The sequence below is a fragment of the Azolla caroliniana genome, unplaced genomic scaffold (genome assembly GCF_043228905.1).
Source record: "Azolla caroliniana isolate FFs.n. ecotype wild unplaced genomic scaffold, voAzoCaro1.0.p SCAF_8, whole genome shotgun sequence".
NCBI lineage: Eukaryota > Viridiplantae > Streptophyta > Polypodiopsida > Salviniales > Salviniaceae > Azolla > Azolla caroliniana.
The window spans coordinates 21,427,276-21,453,785 of record NW_028230443.1 but is presented as its reverse complement, the minus strand read 5'-3'; the positions used below and the strand labels follow the sequence as shown (position 1 = coordinate 21,453,785).

General features: G+C 43.9%; 2 protein-coding genes, 1 non-coding gene and 1 pseudogene across 3 annotated transcripts; 3 read left to right on the top strand and 1 right to left on the bottom strand.

Annotated features, from left to right (window-relative positions):
* The first annotated feature begins 465 nt into the window (after positions 1-465).
* LOC147861326 (uncharacterized) lies at positions 466-2,765 on the top strand. The gene has a single exon (XM_087323304.1). The coding sequence runs from the start codon at positions 517-519 to the stop codon at positions 2,257-2,259; it is 1,743 nt and encodes a 580-aa protein (XP_087179430.1). The 5' UTR covers positions 466-516; the 3' UTR covers positions 2,260-2,765.
* Positions 2,766-3,982: 1,217 nt separating this feature from the next.
* Positions 3,983-6,632, top strand: LOC147861324 (pentatricopeptide repeat-containing protein DOT4, chloroplastic-like; annotated as a pseudogene).
* On the top strand, positions 6,551-6,622 carry TRNAH-GUG (transfer RNA histidin (anticodon GUG)). Its single transcript has one exon. It is a non-coding gene; the product is annotated as a tRNA-His (tRNA).
* A 935-nt stretch (positions 6,633-7,567) lies between the features above and the next one.
* On the bottom strand, positions 7,568-12,188 carry LOC147861323 (cellulose synthase-like protein D3). Its single transcript, XM_087323303.1, has 3 exons — positions 11,248-12,188; positions 10,125-10,929; positions 7,568-9,915 (listed from the first exon to the last, which is right to left on the bottom strand). Exons 1-3 carry the CDS (start codon positions 12,165-12,167, stop codon positions 8,143-8,145), a joined length of 3,498 nt encoding a protein of 1,165 aa, XP_087179429.1. The 5' UTR covers positions 12,168-12,188; the 3' UTR covers positions 7,568-8,142.
* Between the last annotated feature and the right edge of the window lie 14,322 nt (positions 12,189-26,510).

Sequence of the window (26,510 nt, the reverse complement as noted above, 5' to 3'; positions counted from 1 at the left end):
CATCAGATTTCTACTAAGGTTTGGTAACATTTGTTTTGCGATGGAGCATTGTGAAACTCAACATGGAAAAAGACTAGCAATGATCGACGAACATTGTGGTTGGTCGAGGCTCTAGGTCCAGACAATGTCAACATTCAAGCAAAGCCCATACAAACACACACATGTATGTATGTATGTATAGTATGCATGCATGTATGTATGTATGTATGTATGTATGTATGTATGTATAGTATGTATAGTATGTATGGTATGTATGTATGTATGTATGTATGTATGTATGTATGTATGTATGTATGTATGTATGTATGTATACTATGTATATGACCGTTTGGTGAAGAATCAAAAGGGATAGACAACCAAAGAAAGTAAGAAGAAACGTTGGAATTGAAGGGAAAGAAAAGAATAAACTTTTAGGTGTGATGTGTGTTATATAAAAACAGGAAGTGACTCTGTTCCTCTCACTCACCATAGAAACAGAGCATTTTGCCCAAAAGGAAAAAAAACAGAGTATAATCCATGGAATTTGACCCAATCCACAAAGAAGAAGAAGAAGCTATGGAGATGAAGATCTCCATCGATCAATCCAAGTCTGACCCTTGCCTACACCTCCTCCTTTCTTCTTCTGATCAATCCTCTTCTTCTTGTGATCAATCCGATTCTTCTTTGTTTTCCTCTCTTACTTCCTCCCCTACTCATCATGGAAGCTTCCATGGATCCTCCTCACTCACCAAGACAGATGAGCCACAGCTTTCTCATTGCTTGTTAGAGACCATATCCACTGCTGCTCCCACAAGCATCTCTGCTCTCTCACAACAACAACAACAACATGAGGGGATTATGCTAGGAGGCCCAAGCATCAAAGCTATGGTGTCGGCGGGCGGCCGCATCTTCTCGGCACACGGCGGAGAGCCCAGAATTAGGGTTTGGATGAAGACCAACAAGAGGAGTAGAGAAGATGAAGGAAGGAGGAGGAAGGGCTCAGAGCCATTCATTCCAAAGCACAAGCAAATTGGTTCAATGCCTAGGAGAAAGGATTGCTTCATAAAGGGCCTCTCACAAAGGAATTATGTGCAAGTTAGGAGACATGAGAAGAGGCTATGGATTGAGCATTCTGATACCATCTCATGCCTTGCCCTAGGCTCTCTTGATTCATCACCAGTCCTTTACTCTGGGTCTTGGGACAAAACCATCAAAGTTTGGAGACTCAAGGACCTCAAGTGTCTAGAAGGTTTCCCAGCCCATCACGATGCGGTACAAGCCATGGTCGCGAGTCCCGATGGGTTTCTATACACGAGCTCCTCGGATGGGACCATCAAAGTGTGGAGAAGAGAAGGAGACGATGAATCGGACAGTAGCCACTTGTCCGTGTGGTTGTCAAAGAAGAAGGAGAAGAAGAAGAAACATGTTTGTATCACCACACTTTGCGGGGGCCGGGGCCATGCCACGTCGACATCGGTGAATTCCCTAGCCCTTAGTAACGATGGTGAGCTTCTCTTCTCCGGGGGCTCCGATGGAGTTATATGCATATGGGGGAAAGGCGAGGGCCGGGATTACATCGGAGAGCTTCGTGAGTCCCGACGTGCACATCGGTTGCCCATCCTGTGCTTGTGCATTGTTGCCTCTACGATCTACGGAGAAGTCCTCTTAAGCGGCTCCGCAGACAAGACGGTGCGCGTATGGAAAGTCGATACCCATGTTGATGGTATTGATGGAGATGTCACTAAAGTGTCAAAGAGTAGCATATGGAAGCTCAATATCCTTGGTGCCAATAATGACGATGCTTCCACATGTCACTATCATGACAACGATGCACTTGTTACCAATCTCGATACCACATCAAAGAGTAATGATGATGCCACTCCTCTTGATTCCATGCCAAAAAGTCATTGTCTTGGCTATTCTCATGATGCTTGCATGATGAAAAGTTGTGTTAATGCCACACCTCCTCGCACCCTGTATCTACAAAGAAAGTTGCAAGAAAGAAGCTCAAGTTGTGGAAATGGAGTTTCGAGTTTGGATTTCCATCACAACGGCAAGAGAGGATTGTTTGTTCACACCCGGGCGCATTTACGCCGCATTGGCATGCTTGAGGGACATGATGGTCCCGTGAAGTCCATCTTTGTCTCTTCCAACCAACATACTCACCCTCAAATCTTAGACATGGACTCAAGTTGTATCATCTACACTAGGAGCATTGATGAAACCATCAAAGTCTGGTCACTTTCACATTGCAATCACAATGTTCTCGCTGGTGCATGAATCGCTTGAATGGCTCAAAGTGATATACTTGTGGCCCTATGGCCTAGTGGTCTGTTCTTGAAAAAGCTCAACCACTCTTACAAAACACGCACAATTATTTAGACAAAAGAATGATTGGGACAGCTATTTTTTTCATCCTAAAATATAGGCATCACAAGAACTTTTCAAACAAGTCCAACACATTCTTTGTAGTCTTAGCACTCATATTTCAAACCTCTTACATCAACTTCATTTATATGTAACATGGCAAATTTTCTTCTGTAAATCACCAATTAGTTCAGCATATTGTACACAAGGCTTTGAGTAAGATACCATATCCATTGTTGGACACACATGTGACATATTACTTCCCAATTGGCTCTTTGACCAAGTGTAGTAAGTAGAGTAGACTATGTAAATTACCTTTTCAACTATTATATACCTCAACATGGTTAACAAGCATCATGAAAGTTTGTAATGTTGGTAAGCGATCATCATACCCTAAATGTTACTTCCCATGAATTCTTTTATCATGTCTTTCAATCACTAAATTGACTATGTATGGTGCGTGTCACAAAGAATATCTCCCATGCGAATATCTCCCATGCCTTGCACACATAAGTGAGAGACATATATATACTTCACTTAGGTGTACTATTAGAATATTTATATTGAATTTTCAGGTATTATTATATATTTCAAACAAGCATACAAACTTGATGGAAGAATTATGACACTTTAACACTCCTTTTATATTGAGGATCATTTATTTCATTTCCATGTAGCAACTTAATGCCAAGTATGAAACGTTGTGAGTTATATGAAAAACGAGGAACGTTACAAATCATTTGCTTTCAATGGAACTTTACCCCAAAGTGACATGGTTGGAGCGATACATGTTGTGAAATTCCATCAACCCTAGGGTTCAGGGAACTTTAGATGTGTACACACAATAGGATAAACACGTCACGACATAGACAAAAGTAGGGGCAAGACTATGTGCACGGTATGTTGTGTAAGGTCATAGCTGGAACATTACAATACAATTTGCTTTCAATGGAGCTTCACCAAAGTGATATGAGTTTCAAACCCTTAAAATGTTGGAAAGATACCGGTCGTGAAGGTTTATCAAGCCTAGGGTTTGGGGGATTTAAAATGTGAACACACAATAGGATAAACACATCAAGACACAACAAAGTAGGAGCGGGACCATTTGCTGCCCAAGTTGCAACAAAGAATGCCATTTGTGCGTGTCTATGGATCGAGGTGTGAAACAAGTGGAGGTACTACAAGCTTGGTATGTTGTATAAGGTCATGGTTGCTGGCAAGTGGACCTTATCTACTTTATCTTGTGATCTAATGGACCCCAGCCCAATCAACATTGGGGGGCGATTCTCATGGTTGGGGACTCGAACTCTGCACCATTCATTCATTGAGTTGTGGCTAACAAGCAAGCATGTTAATATTCTTCGAGATTCCATATTCTTTGAGATTCCATGGCTTTGGTGCATTAGTTTTTTTGACGAGGTCAATAATACAAGCGTGACTCTTAGTTTAGAGACCCGCATTGACCCCCCGACCTTTTCCGAATGTGAAGAACTTTATTTGAAGGACTCTTTTTTTTTAAGTGTGAAAATGTGTTCTTCATTTGTAGTTTTGAGGAACTAGAGGGTCATCCTTGCAAATATACCAAAAATTAGTAGGGGGCTATTTTTGTAATTTCCCCAGACCTTTGCCACTCTGCTCTTTTCGCTAAGCTCTGGCCATGGATGATGATCTCAGGAATATGCAAGATATGCACCGTAATCTGATGCTCCCCCGAATCACATCCAACTCATGGGCAAGCCCTATCACTTGATCTCTTTCTTCAACGCAGGTATGGATGGATGATCGTCTGGTTTCTTTATAAAACAACCCTGGAGAGATAGATCAATGATCACACCATTGCTCCTTTTGCTCTAAAAGTTGAGGAAATCTGATGAAAGGTATGCATAAGAAGTTGTAATCCTAGAAGATATTTCTCCTCGGACATGGGTTTTCTTGGGTACAAGACTCTCAAACAAGGAAACGATGTGCCTTCTGTTGAAACTTTGATCCTTAACTTACAAAAATGTAAGAAGTTGAAGAATGTCAGTTCCTCTAAGGCCATATATGTCATGGCTTGTAGCTATGGAATGGATTCACATTCATCAGTAGGGAACCATGTAGTGCAAATGTTTGTGGAATGTGAATGTATGCATTCGGCTGAGCAAGCTATGATGAAACTTTCGTACCGAAACGAGCACTCATGGACAGCACTCATATGTGCATATGTCGATACTGGACAGGTAATGCTGGCATTCGATCTCTACAGAACTATGAAATTGCACGGAGTCGATCCCAGTATGTACACTTTTATGGCACTTTTGCGCGGTTGTTCAAGGTCCAGAAGTGTCGAATTAGGGGGAAAGTTGCACGCTGAGATAATGAAGTTTAAAATAAGAGATCTTTACATGGACAATACCTTAATCGATATGTATGTGAAGTGTGGTTCAGTTTTGAAGGCAAGAGAGGTTTTTGAGCATCTTGTGGTTCGGGATGTGGTTTCATGGACGGCATTAATTTCGGGATATGCCGAATATGGGCCCGGTGAAGAGGCACTGCGATGCTTCAAACAAATGCAAGAAGAGGGAGTGTCTCCGAATGATCTCACACTAGTTTGTGTGCTGAAAGCATGTGGTAGTATAAGAGCCATTGACAAAGGCCGAGAAATAAGCAAGGAGATTCCCGTAGAGAAATTGAGGGGAAATATAGTGCTTGGAAACACATTGGTTGACATGTATGCTAAATGTGGTGCGCTTCTAGAGGCACAAGAAGTTTTTGATAATCTCATCGTTCGAAATGTTGTGTCTTGGAATGTGTTGATTCAAGGGTATGCAGAGCATGGTTTTGTTTGGGCAGCATTTAAGTGTTTTGGACAAATGCATCTGGAGGGTATCTGTGCGGATGCCACATCATGGACTTCTTTGATTGCCGGCTTTGCTGAACATGGACCTTATCATGAAGCACTTAAATTATTTGAAGATATGCTATTGCACAGACTCTTCCCTGATGTTGTCACTTTTGCAAGTGTTTTAAAGGCATGTAGTGAGGTTGGGGCCATTGAAAAGGGGCAAGAATTATATGTTGAGATCATATGTAAGGGATATGATACTGATCTCTTCATAGTAAATTCTTTGATAAAGATGTATGCAAAAAGTGGCTTACTTTTAGAGGCACATGAAGTGTTCAGGATGTTGTCTATTCGAGATATATATGCATGGAACTCGATCATAAATGCATATGCCATGAACCATGAGGGTAAACTAGCGATACAATGCTTCAATGAAATGCAAAAACAAGAGGTTAAGCCTGATAAAGTAACCTTTACATGTCTTCTTGCCGCATGCAGCCATGCTCGGATGGTCACTGAGTCTTGGGAGTATTTCGAAACAATGAGAGAAAAGTACAACATTAGGCCGAACATTGGACATTACACATCTATTATTGATCTCATGGCACGGTCTGGAGGTGTGAAAGAGGCCGAGAAGCTTTTATTACAAAATGTGCCAAGACCATTATATGACGAAGGAATGTGGGCATCTATGCTTACTGCTTGTAAGATGTATGGGGAAGTTGAAGTAGGATATAGATGCTTTGATCAATTTATTCACATGAATTCAGAGGCTAACCCCCATATGTGACATTGGACAATATTTATGTAAATGTGGGCATGCTTGAGGCAGTGAGTGAGATGGATATGTTGAGGAAGAAAATGGGTGCCAAAGAAAACAAACATGTCATGCCAATGATAGAGTCGAATGGATTAAGGTTATGACTTGTGAGCCCAATTTTGAATGAATGGAGTCATTACTTCATTTTCTGTGTGCAAATATGACTATTGGGGATGTGCAAATCGCTTGTTAAGATATCAAAGCTTGGCATTATTTGTGGTCTCGGAAAAATGGCAATGGAGCCATGGTATTGATGCCGCAAAACAATGTGAGCCATGATGACTTCTGTACCCCACATTAAGGGTAAAGAAACTTTTCTATGACAATTTCATCCACGGTGATGATCTGAAAATAGCAATGGGGAGCACCCATTAACAGAAGGAATTTCTGTTATTGTAGATTATTGACAGTGGGCATGTGTCCGAGGCAAGAACAGGTAGTATGATGTGGAAATTGAGAACAATTCAGGTGGAAGGGATATACATTGCAGGCATAGAGTAAGAAAGAAACATGGGATCAAACCGTGTTAGATGTTAAAATTTAAATTGCATGTCATCAAAGTGGCTGTAGTTTAGTGGTTAGAATTCCACGTTGTGGCCGTGGAGACCTGGGCTCGAATCCCAGCAGCCACATTTGTCCATTCAGTTAAAAAGTCTTCTTTTTTTATATAATATTATTATTATGTCTACACTTTTTATATTATAATGTTTTATTAAAGAGAGAGAGAAAGAGATTGAAGAGCATAAAAGAGCTTTTGGGGGCTTTTACATGTCCTATTTTTCCTCGCCTTTTATGCACAAAACCTTATGTAGGGCCTCTAGGAAAACACAATACATAAACTATTAAACAATCCATTGGCGATTCGGATTGGCGCACATAGATCGTGTTTATTTTGTAATTTTTCCTTTTGAATGATCTCATGCAATCTTACAACAGTTTGAATGTTGTGCACACGAAAACTATGAGACTTCAAGCTCAAGCCATTGTGTGAATTTTAATTTTCTCCTTTCAAGACTTCTATAGAATTTAACGACACTTTGAATGTTGTGTAGACGAGACAATTGTGGCGCAACTGTTGCACTATAGGCATTTGTTTATTGTCGCACACCTCCCCTCCTGCCTCAAACAAAAGCTACAAAAAGTAACATAACAACACTTGCTAGGCAAGAAACCATTCATGTATTTTGGAAGATCCAAGTAATCTTTTATTCATGATCAATGGCTTTGAAAACTTCAACTTGAGCTACACAATCTGAATTATTTAATAAATTGGTGAGAAGTATCAAGTTATGTAGAAAAAGATTGCTCCAAGACCTTGCAAAAGCATCCTTCATTATTTTGTTCGACCCATTCAATGAGGATTCTCGATCGACAACTATGCCAATACAAAAGACAATGACATCTACAAATCAACAAAATCATGCACAACTTTATGTTGGAACAAGAAAAGAAAGCGTGTTATTCTTGTCACTTGTCAGCTAATATTAACGTGCCACTTTTAAGTTAAGAAAAAAAAGAATGCATCTTTTGTAAATTAAATAAATTGAGTACCAAGCATAAACATAAACCCAGAGATGAAAGAATTTATGTTTAAGAACTGTTGATTAACATGTCATAAAACATCAAGGGGCATATATTGTCCCTACATTGATACAAGAAGATTCTAAATGTAGGCCCATTCCGAAGAGAGAAAGAGAGTATACATATATATTTATTTACAGAGGGCTGGCTTCCTCGTGCCAATGTTTGTTAACTTGTTTGTCTCTTCCGGTCCAACTTCTTGTTTACTCAGCCCATTGCTCGAACAGAAGGATCATGATAAAAGGGTTTAAAGCCTTACTAGTTTTTTCTTTTGGCTTGGCAAAACCTTCAACGAAAAGAAAGAAAAACCCGAAAAAAAAAATACACAAAAAAAATCAAAGAATTTATTGCAAGTTTTATATACATTCCACAAATGAGGATCTCCTGTTAATGAAAATCCTCATTTTGTTTTATTTCTTGCCCACCCCTCACCCCACCCCTTTTTTTTGAGTCTTCTCTCTTTTCTGTCGTGACCGTTGTTCCCTATACCTTCCACCTCATTTTTCAAAACTTCTGTGACCACAATTTTGTTGAAAAAAGGTCTTTAGTTCGTGTTCTTCCCCCCCACTCCTCATAGCGAGAAGCTTGACGAGAATTGACTTTGCGGATTGCTAATGGCAACCCATAGGAGAGAGATGGTGATGGAAATAAGGCCTGACCAGACCCAGATAATGGTCGGCACTCTTCCTCTTCGTCCCATAAGACCCTTTGCAAAGGGGTACAGATGTGCTAGCACCCAGAGACTGAAGAAGACACCCCCTAGCAACTTGCTCCACGATGGATCACTACTATATATGGTCCTCGCCACAGCTACGGCAATCGCAATCATGTTAACCATCATGATGGTGAGTGGGGGTATCATAAGAAATGTCCACCTGACCTCATAAAGCTCCGCAAACTCATCGTTCTCATCTTCGCCAGACGATTTCGAGGTCAACGTGAAGGAAATGTCCACCCCCGCTATGACTTTGAGCAAGCCTTGAAGCACGGCCACAATATGAGCACTCGTGCCCCCGATAACCCAAAACTGCTCATTCCGCCACCATTCTTCGAGCGTGATGCCCGCCCATTTCACCTCCAGGAGCGCAAGCATGCATAGGGTGAGCGTGATGACGAGGAGATAGATGAGGAAGAACACGTCGAGCGTGGCGACGATGAATTGGTCGGTAAAGAGGGAGAGCGCGGGCAAGAAGCAATAGACCATGAGGAAAATGGAGGTGAAGGGATAAATACCTACGTTGAGGTATGCGATACGTTGCAACAGCTTCATGCGGGTCCCGGCAAGGAGGCCATTGTTGCGAGAGAAGAAGATTTCGACCGATCCGGTCGCCCATCGCAGCACCTGTTGGAGCCGGTCCGTCAAGTTGATTGGTGCCGTGCCTCGGAAGGCATCCCTTTTGGTCACACAATACACCGAGCGCCAACCGCGGTTATGCATGCGGTACCCAGTCACGACATCCTCAGTCACGGAACCGTAGATCCACCCGACACTACGGCCCCACTCCGTCTTATCCTCATACCAGCATGAGATTACACTTATGGCCTCAGCCACGGTGGCGGGGTCCAACGGCTCACGAGGCTCGGTAAGAGCACCTGGTGGCCTGCCAAATTTGATGCCCGGGTGGTCCGCCAACGGGCGGCCTTGAAACTCGGCCTTCGGTATCGACATCAGGAAGGTGCCCGATGCCCCAAACTTCTTCGGCACGAGCTGCATCTCTTGATCCTCATCGTCGTCCTCCATCACAGACACCGAGTCGATATCGAGCTTCTTCTTCTGCTGCATGTTCGAATGCACTTGCCTTTGCTTCTTCCGCTTGCTCCCTCCACAACAGAAAACGCGAGAGCAAAAGCTACCCCGATCCTTGTATCTAGGTGGGTCGACCGCATAAAGGGAAATTCTCCTAAACATACATCCAGTCCCAACATACATCGGACCTTGCAAACCATCCAACGCTCTCATGTTTCCATCGAAGAAAACGGTGTTGTGATTCGCGTAGCGATCACTTGGGTCTATACCTTCGAATCTCTGAGGGAATTGCACATAACAAATGTTCTCGCCTCCGCGGTCCATCATGAAACATATGCCCTCGCGGAACGCCTGAGAGTTATACACATAATGGTCACAATCGAGGTTAAGGATGAACGGTCCGTTCGACATTATGGCCGAGCTACGCACTAACGAGTTCATGGCTCCTGCCTTCTTGTTGTGGTCGTAACCCGGACGTTTCTCGCGGGAGACATAGACGAGCATCGGAAGGCGGACATCAACGTCGGTCGTGTCGATAAGATTCTCCTCATTCGTATTACCATACACAGGGTCGGGCCTCGGTGGAGACAACATGACCTGACACACCAGCAAATGCCGACAAAATTAGAAGCACGGATATAACTGAATGGCTCTTTTACTCATAGAAGAGTAAAGTAAGCACATGTTATTGGCCATGTTTAGTTTTTCAATGGAATATTTACCCCTCATTTTTCACTGATTAATGTTCCAAAATACATAAGTGCCTTTTATTATTATAACATAAGAGCCCAATCCAATCTTTTTACCTGGATGATGCCGGCATGGTCTCCCTTCTTGTGCTCGGTGCTTTGTGTTGTCCATGACCCTGGCCAATGAGTACCATCTGCCATCCATGTAGCTTTGGTGACATTAAGAGGCTCGGTTAAGTCAAGCCCGTTCTCATGTTGATTTCTCTTCGCTTTCACTTCCTCGTGAACATTATAAGCATCAGACCTCCTTCGGATTGATTCCGGAAGCCCATTAATCCTCACCTTGAATTCATCATATTCTCTCTTTACCCTCCTGCGATCCTTAACAAAATCCGGTCGCACCTTATTCTTGGTAGGATCACCTTTGAGATTGAAGTAAGACTCGGGGTTACGTGGCTCAATGTTATGTTTTCGACAAAAAGGTATCCAAACCCTAGAAAAGCTTGCTGCTTCAGCCATAGCCTCGAAAGTTAGCAATGCACCACCATCATCAGAAAGGTAACATGACAGCTTTTCCACGGGGTAATCGGCGGCCAGAATCGAGAGGATAGTATTGGCCGTCACCAGCGGGGGCTCTTTCTCAGGATCTGCTGTTGATACAAAGATATCGAGCCCTGGAAGATCTGATCTTCCGTTTGTATTCCCTGGACTAGGTTGCTCGAATTTATCCTTGAGCACAGCTAAGTCTGTCGCTCTGTTCACGGGGCAAAGCTTTGGCAACTGATCTAATATCCATGAGAATGCAAACCAAATCTCACAAACAATCGACATTCCCCATAGCCACATAGCACCCGTGTTTGGATGTGACACTCTCCATATCAAAAAGAGGATCAAAACAACAAATCTAACCACCACAAGAAGCCTGCAAAAGGGGTGGTAACAAGAAACACAAATGAATCTTCCATGATAAAAAAAATCAATGGGAACACAAATGAAGTACTACAAGATCAATGGGTAGTGAAACAAAGATTATGTGTATTGGCACTATGATCAAGTGTAGGAATAAAGGTCAAGCCTATAGATGATGATCTACAACCTAAGCACTGACAACAACAAAATCAAGTGTGTCTAGAGTAGTGATTCACAATCATTAGATAAACAAAAGGCTCAACTCCATTTGAGATTCAATAGCCTATGGATCAAGAATAAGACAAAGTGTATATATAACAAGCACGCATACCTGTAAGGGCTGAGGATGCCGCCTGGGACCTTGATTTTCCGAGAGAGTGGGCGGCGGGCTCGATCTTTGAAGTCAGGGATAGGCCCTCCGGCCATGATACCCGTGTAAGGGTCGGTTTCCTTGGGCCACACTGCATTTCCAAATCCATAGGTACCTTTGGTCTCGTAGAGCCAATTCGTGTGGTCGAAATCATAACCTTGATTCGACCTCTTATTCATTGTTGTCGTAGATAGCTGATGTGTTTGCTTCTTTGACTTGACCACTGAGAGCCGTCGGTCAAGATAAGGCTGAATAGGCGGTGGCGCTGGCAATGAGAGAGGAGTAGGCGAATACGGGTCTTGATCATCGTCCTTATAAAGCTCTTTACAACCGGGGCATTTCCCTCCTGCCTTGACTGCATCGATATAGCAATCTCTGCATATCTTGAAGTTACATTGGCATGGGTTTATTTCTTCGCCTCGCTCATTCCGCATGGCTCGGGCGTCGCAACCATCCATCATACAAGTGTGGCCGATGCCACCGCCCAAGCCCAAGTGTGAATTGTCGTCCAGGGCTACCCCATCGGTCATTTTGTCGAGCTGATGGCTTCGAATTACGCTGTTATAACCACCGGTGAAGATGCTATTGGACACCAATTTCTGGTCGGGCTCATGGTTTTCGGTGGTGGTGGTGGTGGTGGTGGTGGTGGGGTTGTTGTCGGGGGTGGGAGGGATGACGACAGTGTAGCCTCCGTTGACAGATCCGATCTCACTGCTGGCGTCCATGTCGGAGGAATCGGCCCGAGCCATCCGGCGGTAGAACGCGTTCGCGGAACTGCCCTCGGGGATGGGGCTGTTGTCCGAGGATTGGCTTCGAAACGATCGGCTCCCGGCTCCCCCTCCCCCTCCCCCTCCTCGGGGAGGAGGAATCGAAGAAGCCATAGGTGGGAAATTGGAAGAGGCGGGGGCCCAAAAAGGAGACACAAATCTTTGGACAGGGGAGGGGGGGGGGGGGGGGCACAGAAATGGACCACAATTAGGGAGGAATCAACCCAAAAATGAAGGTGAGGGGGGGAAGGGAATAATCAACAAGGAGGAGAAACAGGGGAGGAAGGAAACAGAGTAAGGTAGCAGACTAGGAGAAACAGGGGAGTGAAGGGGAAAAGGAAAGAAGTTATGGAAGAGACAGAGAGACACAGAGAGATGAGACAATTTTAGAAGTGGAGAGGACGTGGTAATATACTAGTAGTAGTATAGCCTGAGAGAAGCAAGAATACAGGGGAAGGAAGAAAGGGTATGTATGGGGACTTTTTCTTCTTCTTCCTTCTAATGGCTTTCTCTCTCTATCTCTCTCTATCTAACTATCTATCTATTTCTCTGTCTGTTTTGTTTTGTCTGTTTTTAGGGTTTATGGTGTTTTTTTGCCTGTGTTTTCTCTTTTTCAGATCAACAGAAGTACATAATGGGTTACTTACACAGAGAGAGAGAGAGAGAGAGAGAGATGATTTAAGGAAGAAGCGCGTTTTGTTGTGCTTTTCTCTCTGCTCTGTTTCTCCTTCTGTTTTCTACTACTCTTGCCTCCCCTGTTTCTGATTGTTCAACGCTCTCTCTCTCTGTCTCTCTGTGTTTCTCTCTCTTATGTATGTATTTGGTCCTTTCTTCCTTTTTGGTTTGGTCTATGTATGTATTTTGGGTGTTTGACCTTTTCCATTGGAGGAATAAATGGTTCAAGGTTCGAATCCTCTCAAACACACACACATAGAGAGAGAGACACACACACATACACACATAGAGAGAGACACACACATACACACACACATACACACATAGAGACACACACACACACACATATAAACATAGGGAGAGACAACACACACATACACACACATAGACAGAGAGACACACACTCACATATACACACATAGAGAGAGAGAGACACACACACACATACATACATACAGACGTAGAGAGAGACACACACATATAGACATAGAGAGAGACACACACACACACATCAACCAAAACAAGCAAGGACTGATTGATCCCACTTTTCCATCCATTTTCACAACCCGAGTCCCGTGTGTCTGTTCCATTGTGTGACGATCTACACACATAGAGAGAGACACACACATACAGACATAGAGACACACACACATATGGACACGCACATCAACTAAAACAAGCAAGAACTTATTGACCCTACTTTTCTATCCATTTTCACAACCTGAGTTTGTTCCATCGTGTGACGATCTATACACACATAGAGAGACACACACACATTTTGACATAGAGAGAGACACACACACACATTTTGACATAGAGAGAGAGAGAGAGACACACACACACACACACATATGAACACACATATGAACCAAAACAAGCAAGGACTTATTGATCCCACTTTTCCATCCATTTTCACAACCCAAGTCCTGTGTGTCTGTTCCATTGTGTGACGATCCCCCCCCCTTGCCACCCACTTTGGACCGATGTGGTGTTTCTACGTCGAGGAGATTTGAACACACACTACCGAAGAGGGAATTGACCCCATGGATGGAGGGATCGCGTTTTCATGCCTAGAAAGTACACGAGGAAAAAAGTAAATGCTCCATGTATAGAGCACCTTTTATGTCTAAGAAGTGCTATGGTATGTATATGGTTGTATGATGCTTTATATAATCCTGCAATTGTAGCCAGATTGAGAGCACCGACACTTGCATGTTCGCTACCTCGTAGGCTTATTGAGCTTTTTTTGTGGGGCAAATGTATTTGGCCTCAAAGAACCATGTGATCGAAAGATTCCCTTGCGAAGGAAGACAATTGTACAACAATCCAAAGCCATTTGAATGATGTTTTTCCAAACAATGTGTTGGAATCCTTCTGTATATATATATATATATATATACAGTTTACATATGTACACACACATATGCATGCATATGGAATATTCACGGATTTGCTGTAGTGTGTACGCTTAGTAGAAGAAACATTACTTTTTCTAAAGTTTAGAGTTGTTGAGCAAGGGTCGCCGTGAAGAAAGGTAGACATTGATGGATCATGGACAATTTAATCTTTAGGTCTACCCTACCACCTCTTACTTATGTAATATGTATATCTATCAAGGCTTTACATCCGTAGCACATCAAGTAACTAGACACAAACTACTTCTTTTGTGTCCTTGAATGTAAATAGTTATGTTGTGGCATCAAGGTAATGATTGCAAAGGAAAAATAATTGGGTTACTCATAACAATTGCACACGAAAAATAATGAGTTATGATGATGCTCACGAGTCACAACATCCAATGAAGGCATTTCAAGATCAATGTCTCCACTATCGCTTTAGGTCCATGATTTAGGCACTTTGAAAAGGCACATGCATGCTATATATACATTGCTTTTCACCCATGATCTCAAACAAAAGAACAAATAAAGCTCCCAAGGTTGCTTGTTAAATAAAAAGAAGCAATCGATCTAGAGCATTTTGCATTCAATCAAGATATTTAAAGCCCAATATCTCCACCACTCAGGTTAGATCCGCAATTTGGGGCACTTGCTTGTGACAAAAGAATGTCACAAAACATCCAACCTAATCCACAAAAGCAATAAACTATCGAAGACATACCATTATCAATAAACCTAGTATGAAGTGGCGATCCATGACTTGGTGAACATTTCCACCGCCAAGCTTCGACTACAAAATAAGCGTTATTATATCCAATGGCAATATTTTCTCAACACTTGGATCTATCCCATCCATGTGCATGAATAATAAAAGCAACAAATGAAAACCATTGGGTGTTAAAGGACCACTATGTAGAATCATTTACTAGCTCTTTCATGCAAACTAGAAGCAACAAAAACAAGACTCTACATGAGAATTAATCATGGCCTGAAACCATTGCCTTCATATCTATGAGATTCCAGATGTCTACTGAAACTATAGTTCTAGATTCTCGAGGCTCCTTAATTATTTTTCTACAATTTCAACATGTATCACCATGTTGGTAAGCAGTAAGGTTTGTGTTTGGCAACTTAAAGCTTGTGGGTTGAAGTCTTAAGTAATGGCCCTTTGATATTGCAATCATTACAAAAACTCTTTATAATTTTATGCTTGAGGTCATACACACAATTCATTTGATTCTAAAATGGCTTGGAAGAGTCATGTTTTTCATAACCCAAGGGCTAAAAAAAGAGAATGCTAGACCATTGTGTTTATATATAGGTAACTTTAGGCATGCACCAAATAATTGCTAGACATTCGTGAGGTTACTTTATTAAAATTCTACTAAAGATCATGGTTTGGAATATTAATTTGAGCAATGCCCCTTCCATTGATAAAACTCTTCATAGTTTAGTTTGACATTAGGCATACTATTAGTTTGACCCGAATACACTCGTTTCACATAATTGATTATTGCCATTTTCTCCACATCTATTAGTGCACTAATGCTATGACATTACATGTTGAAACAAATATGGAAGCATTGCATTATTTCTTATCATGATTCTCAATCTAATCATTTATACGCGAGGACTTAATGGGAAAGCTTGTGTTTCGCAAAATTTAGTTTGTAGGGTCATGTTTTGAGTGATGGGTTTGTCCTTTAACATAAAAGATCTTAGGCATAATTTTGCTGAGAGCTCCACTTTGGTATCTGTTTTCTTAACCTTCAAGCATTTAGCGCCGGAAACCGATGATGTTTTCTTATTATCTAAAGAGCAAGTATTCTTTGTCATCAATCAAAACGGTATTGTTTTGAGCATATACTTCCTATAATATAACTATTCCATTAAGAAAACATAAAATCATATACATAGATTCAAGAAACACCAACACACGTGTGTGTCTTGTGTGCAATAAAATCAATATGTAGCATATATTTATGTGTGTGTAACAAAATAAACATAATGTACACATACTTGGAAAAAATCAATATATGCTATTTTATTACTAGAGGGCAAATGCCAACCAAAGATGTCACATGAACATTGATTAGCCATTTTAATGTCAAACCTTGCCAAGTTTGAATTCATAAATCAAGCACGAGATACTCTACCAATGACCACATGTTCAAAAAGGTGTAATTGGTTAAAGAAATTTATAGCATACAAATACTAGTCAATATGTAGGTACTAGAAACCCTCTTATTTGCAAGAAACTTACAAACATTGGAACCTTTTGAGTGTCTTTAAGGGCGAGGATAGGCTATCTCTTTTTGGAACATATGAAACATCTAATATTGTCTTCTACCTTACAATACAAGTTACTCTCATCAAGTTTTTTTGGCTAACATGTACATTGACAAAATAGGCACAATTCATTTATGAGTGAAAGATATGTTACATAATGTTCCTAGAACAATATTTACTTTCATGTAGGGTTAGTTTTACATGTAACACCTCAAACTTACTAGATGTTCATTCATGGTTAGATTGTGCATGCAAATTCTATGTTGTTACAAACATAATCATAATCGTAGTTCCTAATCCTTACCCTTCACTCCTTACAATTAATATCTTCTTCCTATTTTGGAGTTTGCTTATAATAGATCCAAACATACATCAACTCAACATAGTCCTTTTATGTTGATGTATGGTATCCATCCACATGCCCTAACCAATGTCAAAATTTATTGTGATGAGCTACAAATTATACAATACTTTCTAAGGGATATGGAAGACATGTTGCATACCGCTTGGGACAATAAAAACAACAGTTTCGAAAAAAGCCTGATTTTATGCTGACCAACAACATCAATAACCCCATTTTATCTTGGGATAGAAAGTGTTTTTACATGTGCCTTGTGACTCTACAAAGTTGTCTACAAGCAAGATTGTGCTAATAGCCTCACACTTTTGTGGACCTTTCACTATCCTCAAGTGTATTGGTTCATTTGCCTATTGCCTCGATGTTCCAACTCGCATTCATGTTAGTCGTTTGAAGAGCTATTTTGGTTGTAACAATGATTTAGTTTCTATAAAAAAATTTGGTTACTTGGATTTGGCATCTAGATTGTTGGGAATATGTCCCTCCAGTGGGAGGAAGATCCGACTGTCGGGAAAGCCAACAATCGAGGAGCCGAGTTGATGAGGGACTCATGAGTTTTGTTGATCATACGATCGTCGACAAGGAGTGCAAATGGTGTATCATCGGTGCATGTCTGAGAGAGAGAGAGAGAGAGAGAGAGATTAAACCTTGATAACTTAAATTATTATGGGGATTAAAACTTAAATATAACTAAAATATCTAAACATATAATGAGAAAGGGAGAGAGGGCTAGTCATTAAGTATTAATTAAAAAGACTAAAACAAATGTTACTAACATGTTGAGAGAGAGAGAGAGAGAGAGAGAGAGTGATAGAGAGCAAAGCTATTACTAATTATCATTAAGATTGAAAAAGAAATTACATTGGGATATGGTCAAGAGCAAACTAGTTTCGCCCACCGCGGGGCTCATCAGTGCTAAAATGATCATTAGGGGTGCATAGGTTTATATAAGGAGTTTTAGGAGAGTGTTTAGAGAAATGACAATAGGGAGTGGGGGTGTGTGCTTATGGATATGATTTGAAAAAGGGGAAGATTTGGAGAAGAAAGAAAAGGATATTATGAGCTTTAATGTGACAAGGGGGAGGTTTTGGTATAAGGGAAAAGAGGTTATAATGTTAAGGAGTGATAAGAAGAAAAGAGGGAGTTAGGATATGAAATGTAAAATGAGGGGAAATATTAAAAGGGAAGTTAAGATTGAGGGGGAAATAAGGAAAGTATGTGAGATAATGAGAAAGGAAGGAAAGAGGAGAGAGAGAGAGAGAGAGAGAGAGAGAGAGAGAGAGAGGAATGAGTAGACATAAGGGGAGTGAGTAAGCTATGAGGATCAAGGGTGGGAAAACGAGATAAAAGTAAGAGAGAGAAAGAGGGTAGAGAGAGGAGAGAGATGCATGTGTAAACTAGACAAAGTAAGAGAGAGAAAGGAAATAGGAGAGAGGTAAAGGAGAGAGACAAGTGTGGGGAAAGAAGAAAAGAAAAAGGGGGAAGGCTATAGATTTAGGAAGAGGATGGGGAGGGGTAGGGTAAGAAAAAGTAAAACATGGGTGAGGGTAGAAAAACAAAAATAGAAAGGTGGATAAAATAGGATAGGAAAAGATTTTGAGAGAGGAAAGGAAAAAACTAAGAGAGGGAGAAGTGATAGCTTAAGTGTGAGAGAGAGAAAAAAAAGGAAAAAGATATAGAGAGAGGAGGGGTGGGTGTAGGGTGTTTAGTTTTTAAGAAATGAGTTGGGGGTTTAGGGGAGGGGTAGGGTGGTAATAAGAAAAAGTGGGAGGGGTAGAAAGGTAATTTTGAAAAAGTGAGGAGGAAGGGTAGGAGGGTAATTTAAGAAGGTAAGGGAGGGGTAGGGGGGTAAATTGACAAAGTGGGGGTGAAGTGAAAGGTTCACCAAGAACAATTTGAGCGCACCTAAACCGTTTGATACACTTGGTGTGAGCTAGGGAGGGTTAAGGTTAGGGGTAGGGTGGAAATACAAAAGTAAAGGGAGGGGTAGAGGTAGGGGGGGGGGGAGAGAGAGAGAGAGAGAGAGAAAATAGGATATAAAAGTAAGAAAGATAGAGGAAGAGAGAGAGATGGAGAGTGACAAAAGAGGATATGAAAGTAAGAGAGAGAGAGAGAGAGAGAGAGAGAGAGAGAGAGAGAGAGAGAAGAAATATATGGGGCAACCAAGAATTTAAAGAGAGAGGGGAACCATAGCTATGAAAGAAGGAGCAGGAGCGGGTGCACGCTGAGGAACGCGCGCGCTACCCAACAGAGCCAGAGGCGCCAACTGCTGTCCAAGCCGTCACACTGGAGAACTGCAGGTAATAAGCAGCAGAGCGTTGGCGGGAGCAAACGCAGCAGAGCGCGGAGTGGGAGCAGCAGGAAAAGGCGTGCAGGAGCAGGAGTAGGTGCACACTGAGGAACACGCGCGCTGTCCAACAGAGTAAGAGGAGGAGCACAACGCCAATTGCTGTCCAGGTACTCTCACACACAATCCTCCCTCCCTCCCCCAACCAGAAAACGCAAAGTAACACACTAAAAAAAACACAAAACAAAGGGGGAAGGGAAGAACAACACATACAACCTAGGCTCGCAAGACACATAACTCGCTATGATGGGAGGAATCGAGCTTCCACCAGCGTCCAATTTGCTCGATGAAGAAGGTGGATCAGATCTCGCCATTACCCTGTCCCCCGAGGCTAACCGTGTCTTAGCGGAAGAAATCGAACGCCTACGGCGTACCTCCTTCGTATGTAGGTTTCTGGCAGGTAGACCAAGTCGGGGCATGGTTCGGGACATGTTTCAGGTGGCTGTGTTGGAGAACATGCCGGTAATCAAGAGTGTCAGGGGTTTAGGGAAAAACTTCTTCCACATTGAATTAGGTAATGACTCGCTGGCGCAGCCATTGGTCGAGCTCAAGGTACTCGAACTGAAGTACGGCAAGGTGTTGCTCCAACCATGGTCACCAGGGTTCAATCCGATCGAAGAGTTACGGAAACTCAACAACCCTAGGGTGATCACCGCAACATTTCCTGGCCTCCCTCCACATTTGTACCATCTGCTCCCTCTTTTTGGCGAACAAGTAGGAATGATATGCCCTCAAAAAGCGTCAATGGCAGACACAGTCGCAGAGGTGCCCAAGTTGCGTATCTTGGTGCCTTCCCTCCATGGACTTCCATCAAGGATTAGACTCTACTCTGAGGAGTTAGGCCTCACAGTGGTAAAAGTGGTTTTTGAGGGACTCCCGGGGCAGTGTTTCATTTGCAAACAGACAGGACACCTAGCTAAGGAGTGTCCTCGTAAGATTGGAAAGGGAAGCTCGGGACCACGACCCTCGGGCAAAGTCGGGACATCCAAGGGTGAAGAAGCTCCTTGGCTACCCGTTAAGAAGAAGGGGAAACTTGGAGGCCTAGGTGCCTCCTCTCCCGCCCTCTTTCATGACCACCCCCTTGAAAGAAGTCCTGCCACCTTGTCACCAGCAAGCGTGGACGAGCAACCCTTGAAACGAGTAAAGATCCTCTCCGGGAGTGCCAAGGCACCCGACCTACAGGTGAGAGCTACCAACAGATTTACACTTCTTCAAGGGTTAGGGGATGGCGACCCAGCAGCGCTGGCAGCAATGCTATCCCCGTGCGACTCCTCACGCCTTCCCCCGCGGGAGCCCGAACTCGTGTTCTCCACCCCGATGGAGATGCAACCCCAACTTGTACCGCCCACCCCGGAAGAGAAGCTGGCACAGCCCCCCCTCCCGGTGGAGCGGGAATGTGGTAGTGGCCTCAGATTAGTGAAATCGTGGATCCGGACGGGCAAGCTCAAGGACAAAGAAAAGGGTAAGATAGGAAGACCAACACCTAGTTTGGCGACGACTCTGTTAGATAGAGGGGTGCAAGTTGTGCCACCGCTTCGGAGCACAAATGTATCGCGGGATCTATTTGAAGCGGGTCGAGAACGACCGGCTGAGAATCTTGTAGGGGATTTGCAGCCTGCAGTGGAGACCATACCCCCCGAAACAGGTGTTAGTTTGCCCCATGACATGGAGATCGGCCCGAACATGGGCGCCAACGTCACCGTTTTCGGATGAGGATCCTAACGTGGAATGTACAGGGCCTTGGTGGAGGCCGACAACACCAAGAGTGTAGAAGACTTCAGGAGGAGTTGAATCCCCTTAATATAGGGGGCCATATTGACATATTGCTTTTGCAGGAACACCACCTCTCGCAAGAGCGAACTCAGAGCTTAGTAAACCCCTTGTCGGGTGGGTGGACCACATGGTGGTCGGCTGCGCAGGGTGACCTCCACCGAAGAGGAGGGGTCTGCATCTCGATCAGCGATAAGGCCCGATACGAAGTAACATCATCTGGCACGCTGGTGGAGGGTCGGGCCTTATACGTGCTTCTGAAATGGAATCGCCTACAGATTGGGGTGCTAAACATTTATGCCCCTAACTCAGCCCCCGAGAGAGCAATCTTTTGGAGGATGCTCGCGACAACATTACCTAATGTCGAGGCTTGGGTAATGGTAGGTGATTTCAACATGACTGAACACATGGGAGATAGGAAAGGAGGGACCCAGAGGCCTATTTATGGTGCGGAGCTAGATTCATGGGCTTTCCTAATTGGCAAAATCGGGGTGAAGGATACATGGGGCTCTTCCCTTAGGCGAAGCTCACATTCGCTGCACTTTTCTAGAGCCGACGGGAATGCTAGGGGCGGTAGTCTTGCACGGCTAGACCGCATATACATCAGCTCATCCCTCGAAGAGCTCGGGGGCTCCTTTGCTATCTTGGCAGGCCTTACCTTTTCAGATCATCAGCCGGTGAGACTAGACCTTAACCCACCCAACGATAGCAAGGGCAGTCTCAATGTAAAGATCCCCATAAAGATCATGAAGAGTGAAGAGGTGAAGGCCGGTTTACAGAGTATATGGCAGGACACCATGGGCAGTAAATCAGCCAGCGAAGATCTGCAGAAAAAATTGGCCCGCTCGTCCTCCTTTTTACAACAAGAGACCAAGCGCGCCCTCCAACAGGTTAGAGCCATTGAAACAAAATTAAGGAAGGCCGTTGCGGCAGCGCAACGGCTGTTACAGGTAGACCCTGGTTGCAAATGGTCTAGAGCTAAACTAGAGGAAGCAAAGATGAAGGTACATGAAAGGACTTTGGAGAAGAACCGAATGCTGTTTCGAAGAAACGCAGCATGGTGGGCTAGAAAAGACGACAAGGTCAACCGACATTTCTTTCACTACAAGGCACCCAAGGGTGGTGGTGGACGTATACACGGGCTGCGAAAACCAGACGGCTCAATAACGGAGGACAAGACTGAGGTTCTGGAAATGGCAACACAATACTATCGTGACCTCCTCGCACCTACGCATGTGCGGCAAAACTCGGAGCTGGCTGATCGAGTGATGTCTTGCATTCACCTCAAGGTAACCCAAGAGATGGAAGTTGTGCTCGATAGTCCCATCTCTCGTTTAGAGCTCTCGGAGGCACTTAGGGGATTGCGAAGGGGTGCATGCCCCGGTCCCGATGGTCTCTCACGAGATTTCTTCGAGATTCATTGGGAATGTGTTATCCCGTCCTTGGAAGCCGGGTTCCAAGAGATTTGGTCCTCAGGAAAGATGCCGATTGGTCTGGCTGAGGGGATGATATATCTCATCCCCAAATCCCAAGAGCGAAGCCTAGAGTTGCGCCAATGGCGTCCAATCACGATCCTTAACACGACATACAAGATACTCGCTAAAGTCCTTGCTCAGCGATTAGCAAGCTTCTTACCGGACATCATACATGACAATCAAACTGGGTTTGTCAAGAACAGGTGTATCTTTGATAATGTGTTGCTTCTTTGGGAAGCTATGGCATTGGCCGGTCGCTCCGTATCGAGCTCGGCTATTCTGATGCTAGACTTTGAGAAGGCCTACGATAGGGTGTTATGGCCCTTCTTGGAAAATGTGATGAGAGCTTTGGGCCTACCTCAAAAATGGAGGAATTGCACTTCTGCACTCTATCGGACAGCTACGAGTAGCGTGCTGATGGCTGGATCTAGGGGACCCGCCTTCCAACTACAACGCTCAGTGAGGCAAGGCTGTCCCCTAGCCCCATATCTCTATCTCTTTATAACCGAGGCTTTCTCCGCCTACTTACAAGCACCAACTAGCGGGTTGCGGGGATTGCCCATCCCCAATGCGACTGAAGATTTGCTGTTATCTGAATATGCCGACGATACGGTTCTTTTCTTGCAAGGTGATGAGGAGAATTTACAGCGGGCTGAACATCTTGTCGAGGACTTTTGTCAGGCGGCTGGTGCCAAGATCAATTGGAATAAAACCCAAGGTCTATGGTTCAGCGAACAGGAGACACCAAGATGGCAACCCCATGCCGATTTTACGTGGGTCCCTAGTGGGACGACTTTCAAGTACCTTGGATTTACGATGGGGAGGTCAATCCCCAAGGGAGCTCAATTGGCCCACGTACAAGCCAAAATAAGTAAGAAGCTGAACCAGTGGAGTAGATCAAAATTGTCCTTCGCTGGTAGGGTCCTTGTGGCGAACCAAGTGCTGCTCGCTACCATGTGGCACTCAGTCTCATGCTGGATTATGGACCCTGCAGGTTTGCACGCGATTAAGGCTGCCATTCGGGGGTTTATATGGTCAGGTAAGGACAACCCACGGGCTGCCGCCAGAGTCTCATGGTGTTGGTTAACGCAACCGCGGGCCAAAGGGGGGCTTGGCCTCATAGACCCCTTAATGCAGAGTCGTGCATTGCTGGCTAAAATGGTGGTTCGCTGCCTCCTGCCAGGTAAGGGGTGCTGGAAGGTACTTCTTCGCAACAGGCTGCAAGTAGGGACTCCCAAGTATGGTAGGCCTTGGCCCGACTCCTTGAATCGGTGCTGCACGAGTGGAGTCCCACCCAGGCTGGCTTGCCATCCGGAGGATAGGGTCACGAACTCCATCTTGCGGGCATGGTGCCATATACGACAACATTTGGTCAAGCACACCCCGGAAACATTGACCGAATGGACTAGACAGCCACTATTCTGGAATCCTCATGTGCGAACGAATGACAACGCGATGCTAGGGCAACTTAAGGGCCTAGCATGGGGAAAGTTGGCACAAACAGGCCTCCTATCTATAGACGATTGGAGACGCATGGCTGATTCAGGAAGAGCCCAAGAGGTCCTTTTCCCTCCCCTCAAGGGAGCTACGAAAATGCGGAGACTGATAGCTGAGGCAGTTGACAGGGTTCCGATGGGGGTGGCGAGAGAACATGCATGGTTCGGTCTCTTTGACGAGGCTGGAATGGTCAAGGCGCTAAAGGGCATGAGCGGATCGGGGAGTGATACAGTTTTTGGGGACAGCCAGAGCAGCGGCTCTTGGCACCCAATCCGAGTGGTGGCACAGATTGATAACATCTGGAAGACAGACCCGGATGTTGCTAAGGTGGAACCCCATTGGAGGTTAAGGGTATACGGTTGCCGGCCCCTTGTCGATCTGGATTGGGACCCCGGGGATTTCAGATGGAAACATGACGATAGACTCCACCACTTCTTCGATTACACCACTAAATTGGGTCGGACTTTGCAACTGCAGCGAGGCGGCCCCCTTCGCAACGGCTGGCGAACATTGGGCATCCCCGATGAGGCGCTCATTGCCTTTTGGAAGGGTCTTTGGCGTCTCCACATGCCTGAAAAGATCAAGCTCTTTTGGTGGCAGATCGGTCATAATGTGGTGCCCGTTGGCGAATGGTTAGATAAACGGGGCGGCCCGTTAGGCTGCCCACTGTGCTCTCTACCTAATGAGTCTCTGAGACATTGTTTGTGGGATTGCCCTCAAGCTCAAAAGATATGGGATAGAGTGACTCGCCTCCTTGTGGCATGTGACGTTGAAGGAACAGCCTCGTGGAGCGCTGCGGCATGGATTGATCACTCGGTCGAAGGGTGGACGGACGCCGTCAATGCGGATAGTTGGTGCTATGTATGCACGAGAGGCAAAATCGTCAAGATCCGTTTTGAAAGAGGCTTGCAGCCCGCATCCCCTAGGTTTCCGGAAATCTGGATGTTGATCGCAGGTTTCACCTTGTGGTATATATGGAAAGCGCGTTGCCTCAAGGTCTTCCAAGGTACGGTACGCCCCCCGGAGGAAGTGATCATGGACATATGGTTCGCGCTTATCAGCTGCCTACGAGGGCAACTAGAAGAGATCTGCAGCCACTCCAACGACGTGACCACTGCCCGTTTGCGCTTTTGGCAGAAATGGCGGAACACACCTATGGTGATGCAAGGCGGGAGTGGCCCGAGGTGGAACTACCAGCCCCCACGTTGGTTGTTTCCTATTCACCTGCCACCCTCTTTTCGGTGTAGGCCCCAAGAGCCGACTCGTACGAGGCCACATTGAAGGGCATTGCCTTGGATATAGGTAGCTTCTTACATTAAGTTAGGCCGCAAGGCAATGTAAGTGGCTCATCTTCTTTGGCTTGATCGGAGGAAGTCTCCCCGATGTGTGTATAAATCTCCTTATAGACTCTATGTAATAATCCTTCCTAACTAATGGGAAAGTAGCTTTACTTTGAAAAAAAAAAAAAAGAGAGAGGGGAATAAAAAAGGAGAAGAGTGTTATGGAGAGAAAAAAGGGAGGGGTAGGAAAAAAAATAAAATAAAATGGTAAAACATGGGTAAAGGTAGAAACTACAAATAAAAGGAAAGCGAGGTTGCATTAAAAAGCTACTAAAAGAAAGAAAAGTTAAGGGGAGGGGTAAAGTTAAAATATATGGGAGGAAGATCTAATCGTTCGGAAAGTTGACAGTTGAGGAGCTGAGTTGATAGGCCTCGGCCAAAATTGGAATTGTGGAAATAGCCAACTCGGGAGACTATATTTGTAAATAGTCAATGTGTGCGCTCCATGAGGGCTATGTATGTAAATAGCCAAAAAAGTTGCATAAGTATATATGTAACTAGGGCAAACTTTAACTGTGTAGAACAGAACAAAAGTTTGTATGTACAGAACTGTGTGCAGAGAGAGTGTGAGAGAAGAAGCAAGAGCCGCGCCATAGTTGTGTGTGTAACAACAGACGCGAAGAGCCCTATGCGGTTGATGCACTCGACAGAGTGTTGTATTCCTCTCGCTATTGTATATCCACTATTTGTATAATGAAGAATTTGTTCCCGTGGTTTTCCCCGTTTTAGGGTTTCCACGTAAATCTCTGTGTATAGTCGCTTATCTTGTCTTTCTTGCATTGTAGTGTGATTCGTATTTTAGCTCGTAGTTCGATTATTGTGATTTATTCCGCAACGATTTCTCAACATAGACCTCATAGGCAAGAATGAATTCTCGATTCTAAAACTAAACACTTACAATGTAAGTTATTCCAGAGTTTAAAATAAAATAGATGAATGGTTCTATCGAAGGTACTACATAAAGATCAAGAAGATTCTCTTAACAATATCAACTTCCTAACTTTTCATTGCAAGAGTGAACTTTTTTAGAGACAGGGGGAGTATGTTACAAGCATAACCGTTGTGGAGTGGTGTGTACAATGAAGGAAAGTGTCTCGAATTGCATTTATGATAAATAAAAAACAAGGGTGAGTTGAATTTTGTTATCAGTTATGGCAACAAAAATCAACTAGCATGAGCTAATGATTGGAATGGTAAGGTCAAGGGTTTGATCCTTCTAGCATAAGGAGTCCTTGCTATTCTAAGAATAGAGGCATGCAAAAGAAAAAGAAGTAGTGGTGCACGTTATCATAAAGCTAAGGCTTCATGA

Coding starts and splice junctions, on each gene's coding strand:
- LOC147861323 (XM_087323303.1), bottom strand. CDS start 12,167: ATGGCTTCTTCGATTCCTCCTCCCCGAGGAGGGGGAGGGGGAGGGGGA. Junction 10,930..11,247: donor GGCATCCTCAGCCCTTACAG/GTATGCGTGCTT, acceptor CCCCTTTTGCAG/GCTTCTTGTGGTGGTTAGAT. Junction 9,916..10,124: donor ACCATGCCGGCATCATCCAG/GTAAAAAGATTG, acceptor CTGGTGTGTCAG/GTCATGTTGTCTCCACCGAG.
- LOC147861326 (XM_087323304.1), top strand. CDS start 517: ATGGAATTTGACCCAATCCACAAAGAAGAAGAAGAAGCTATGGAGATG.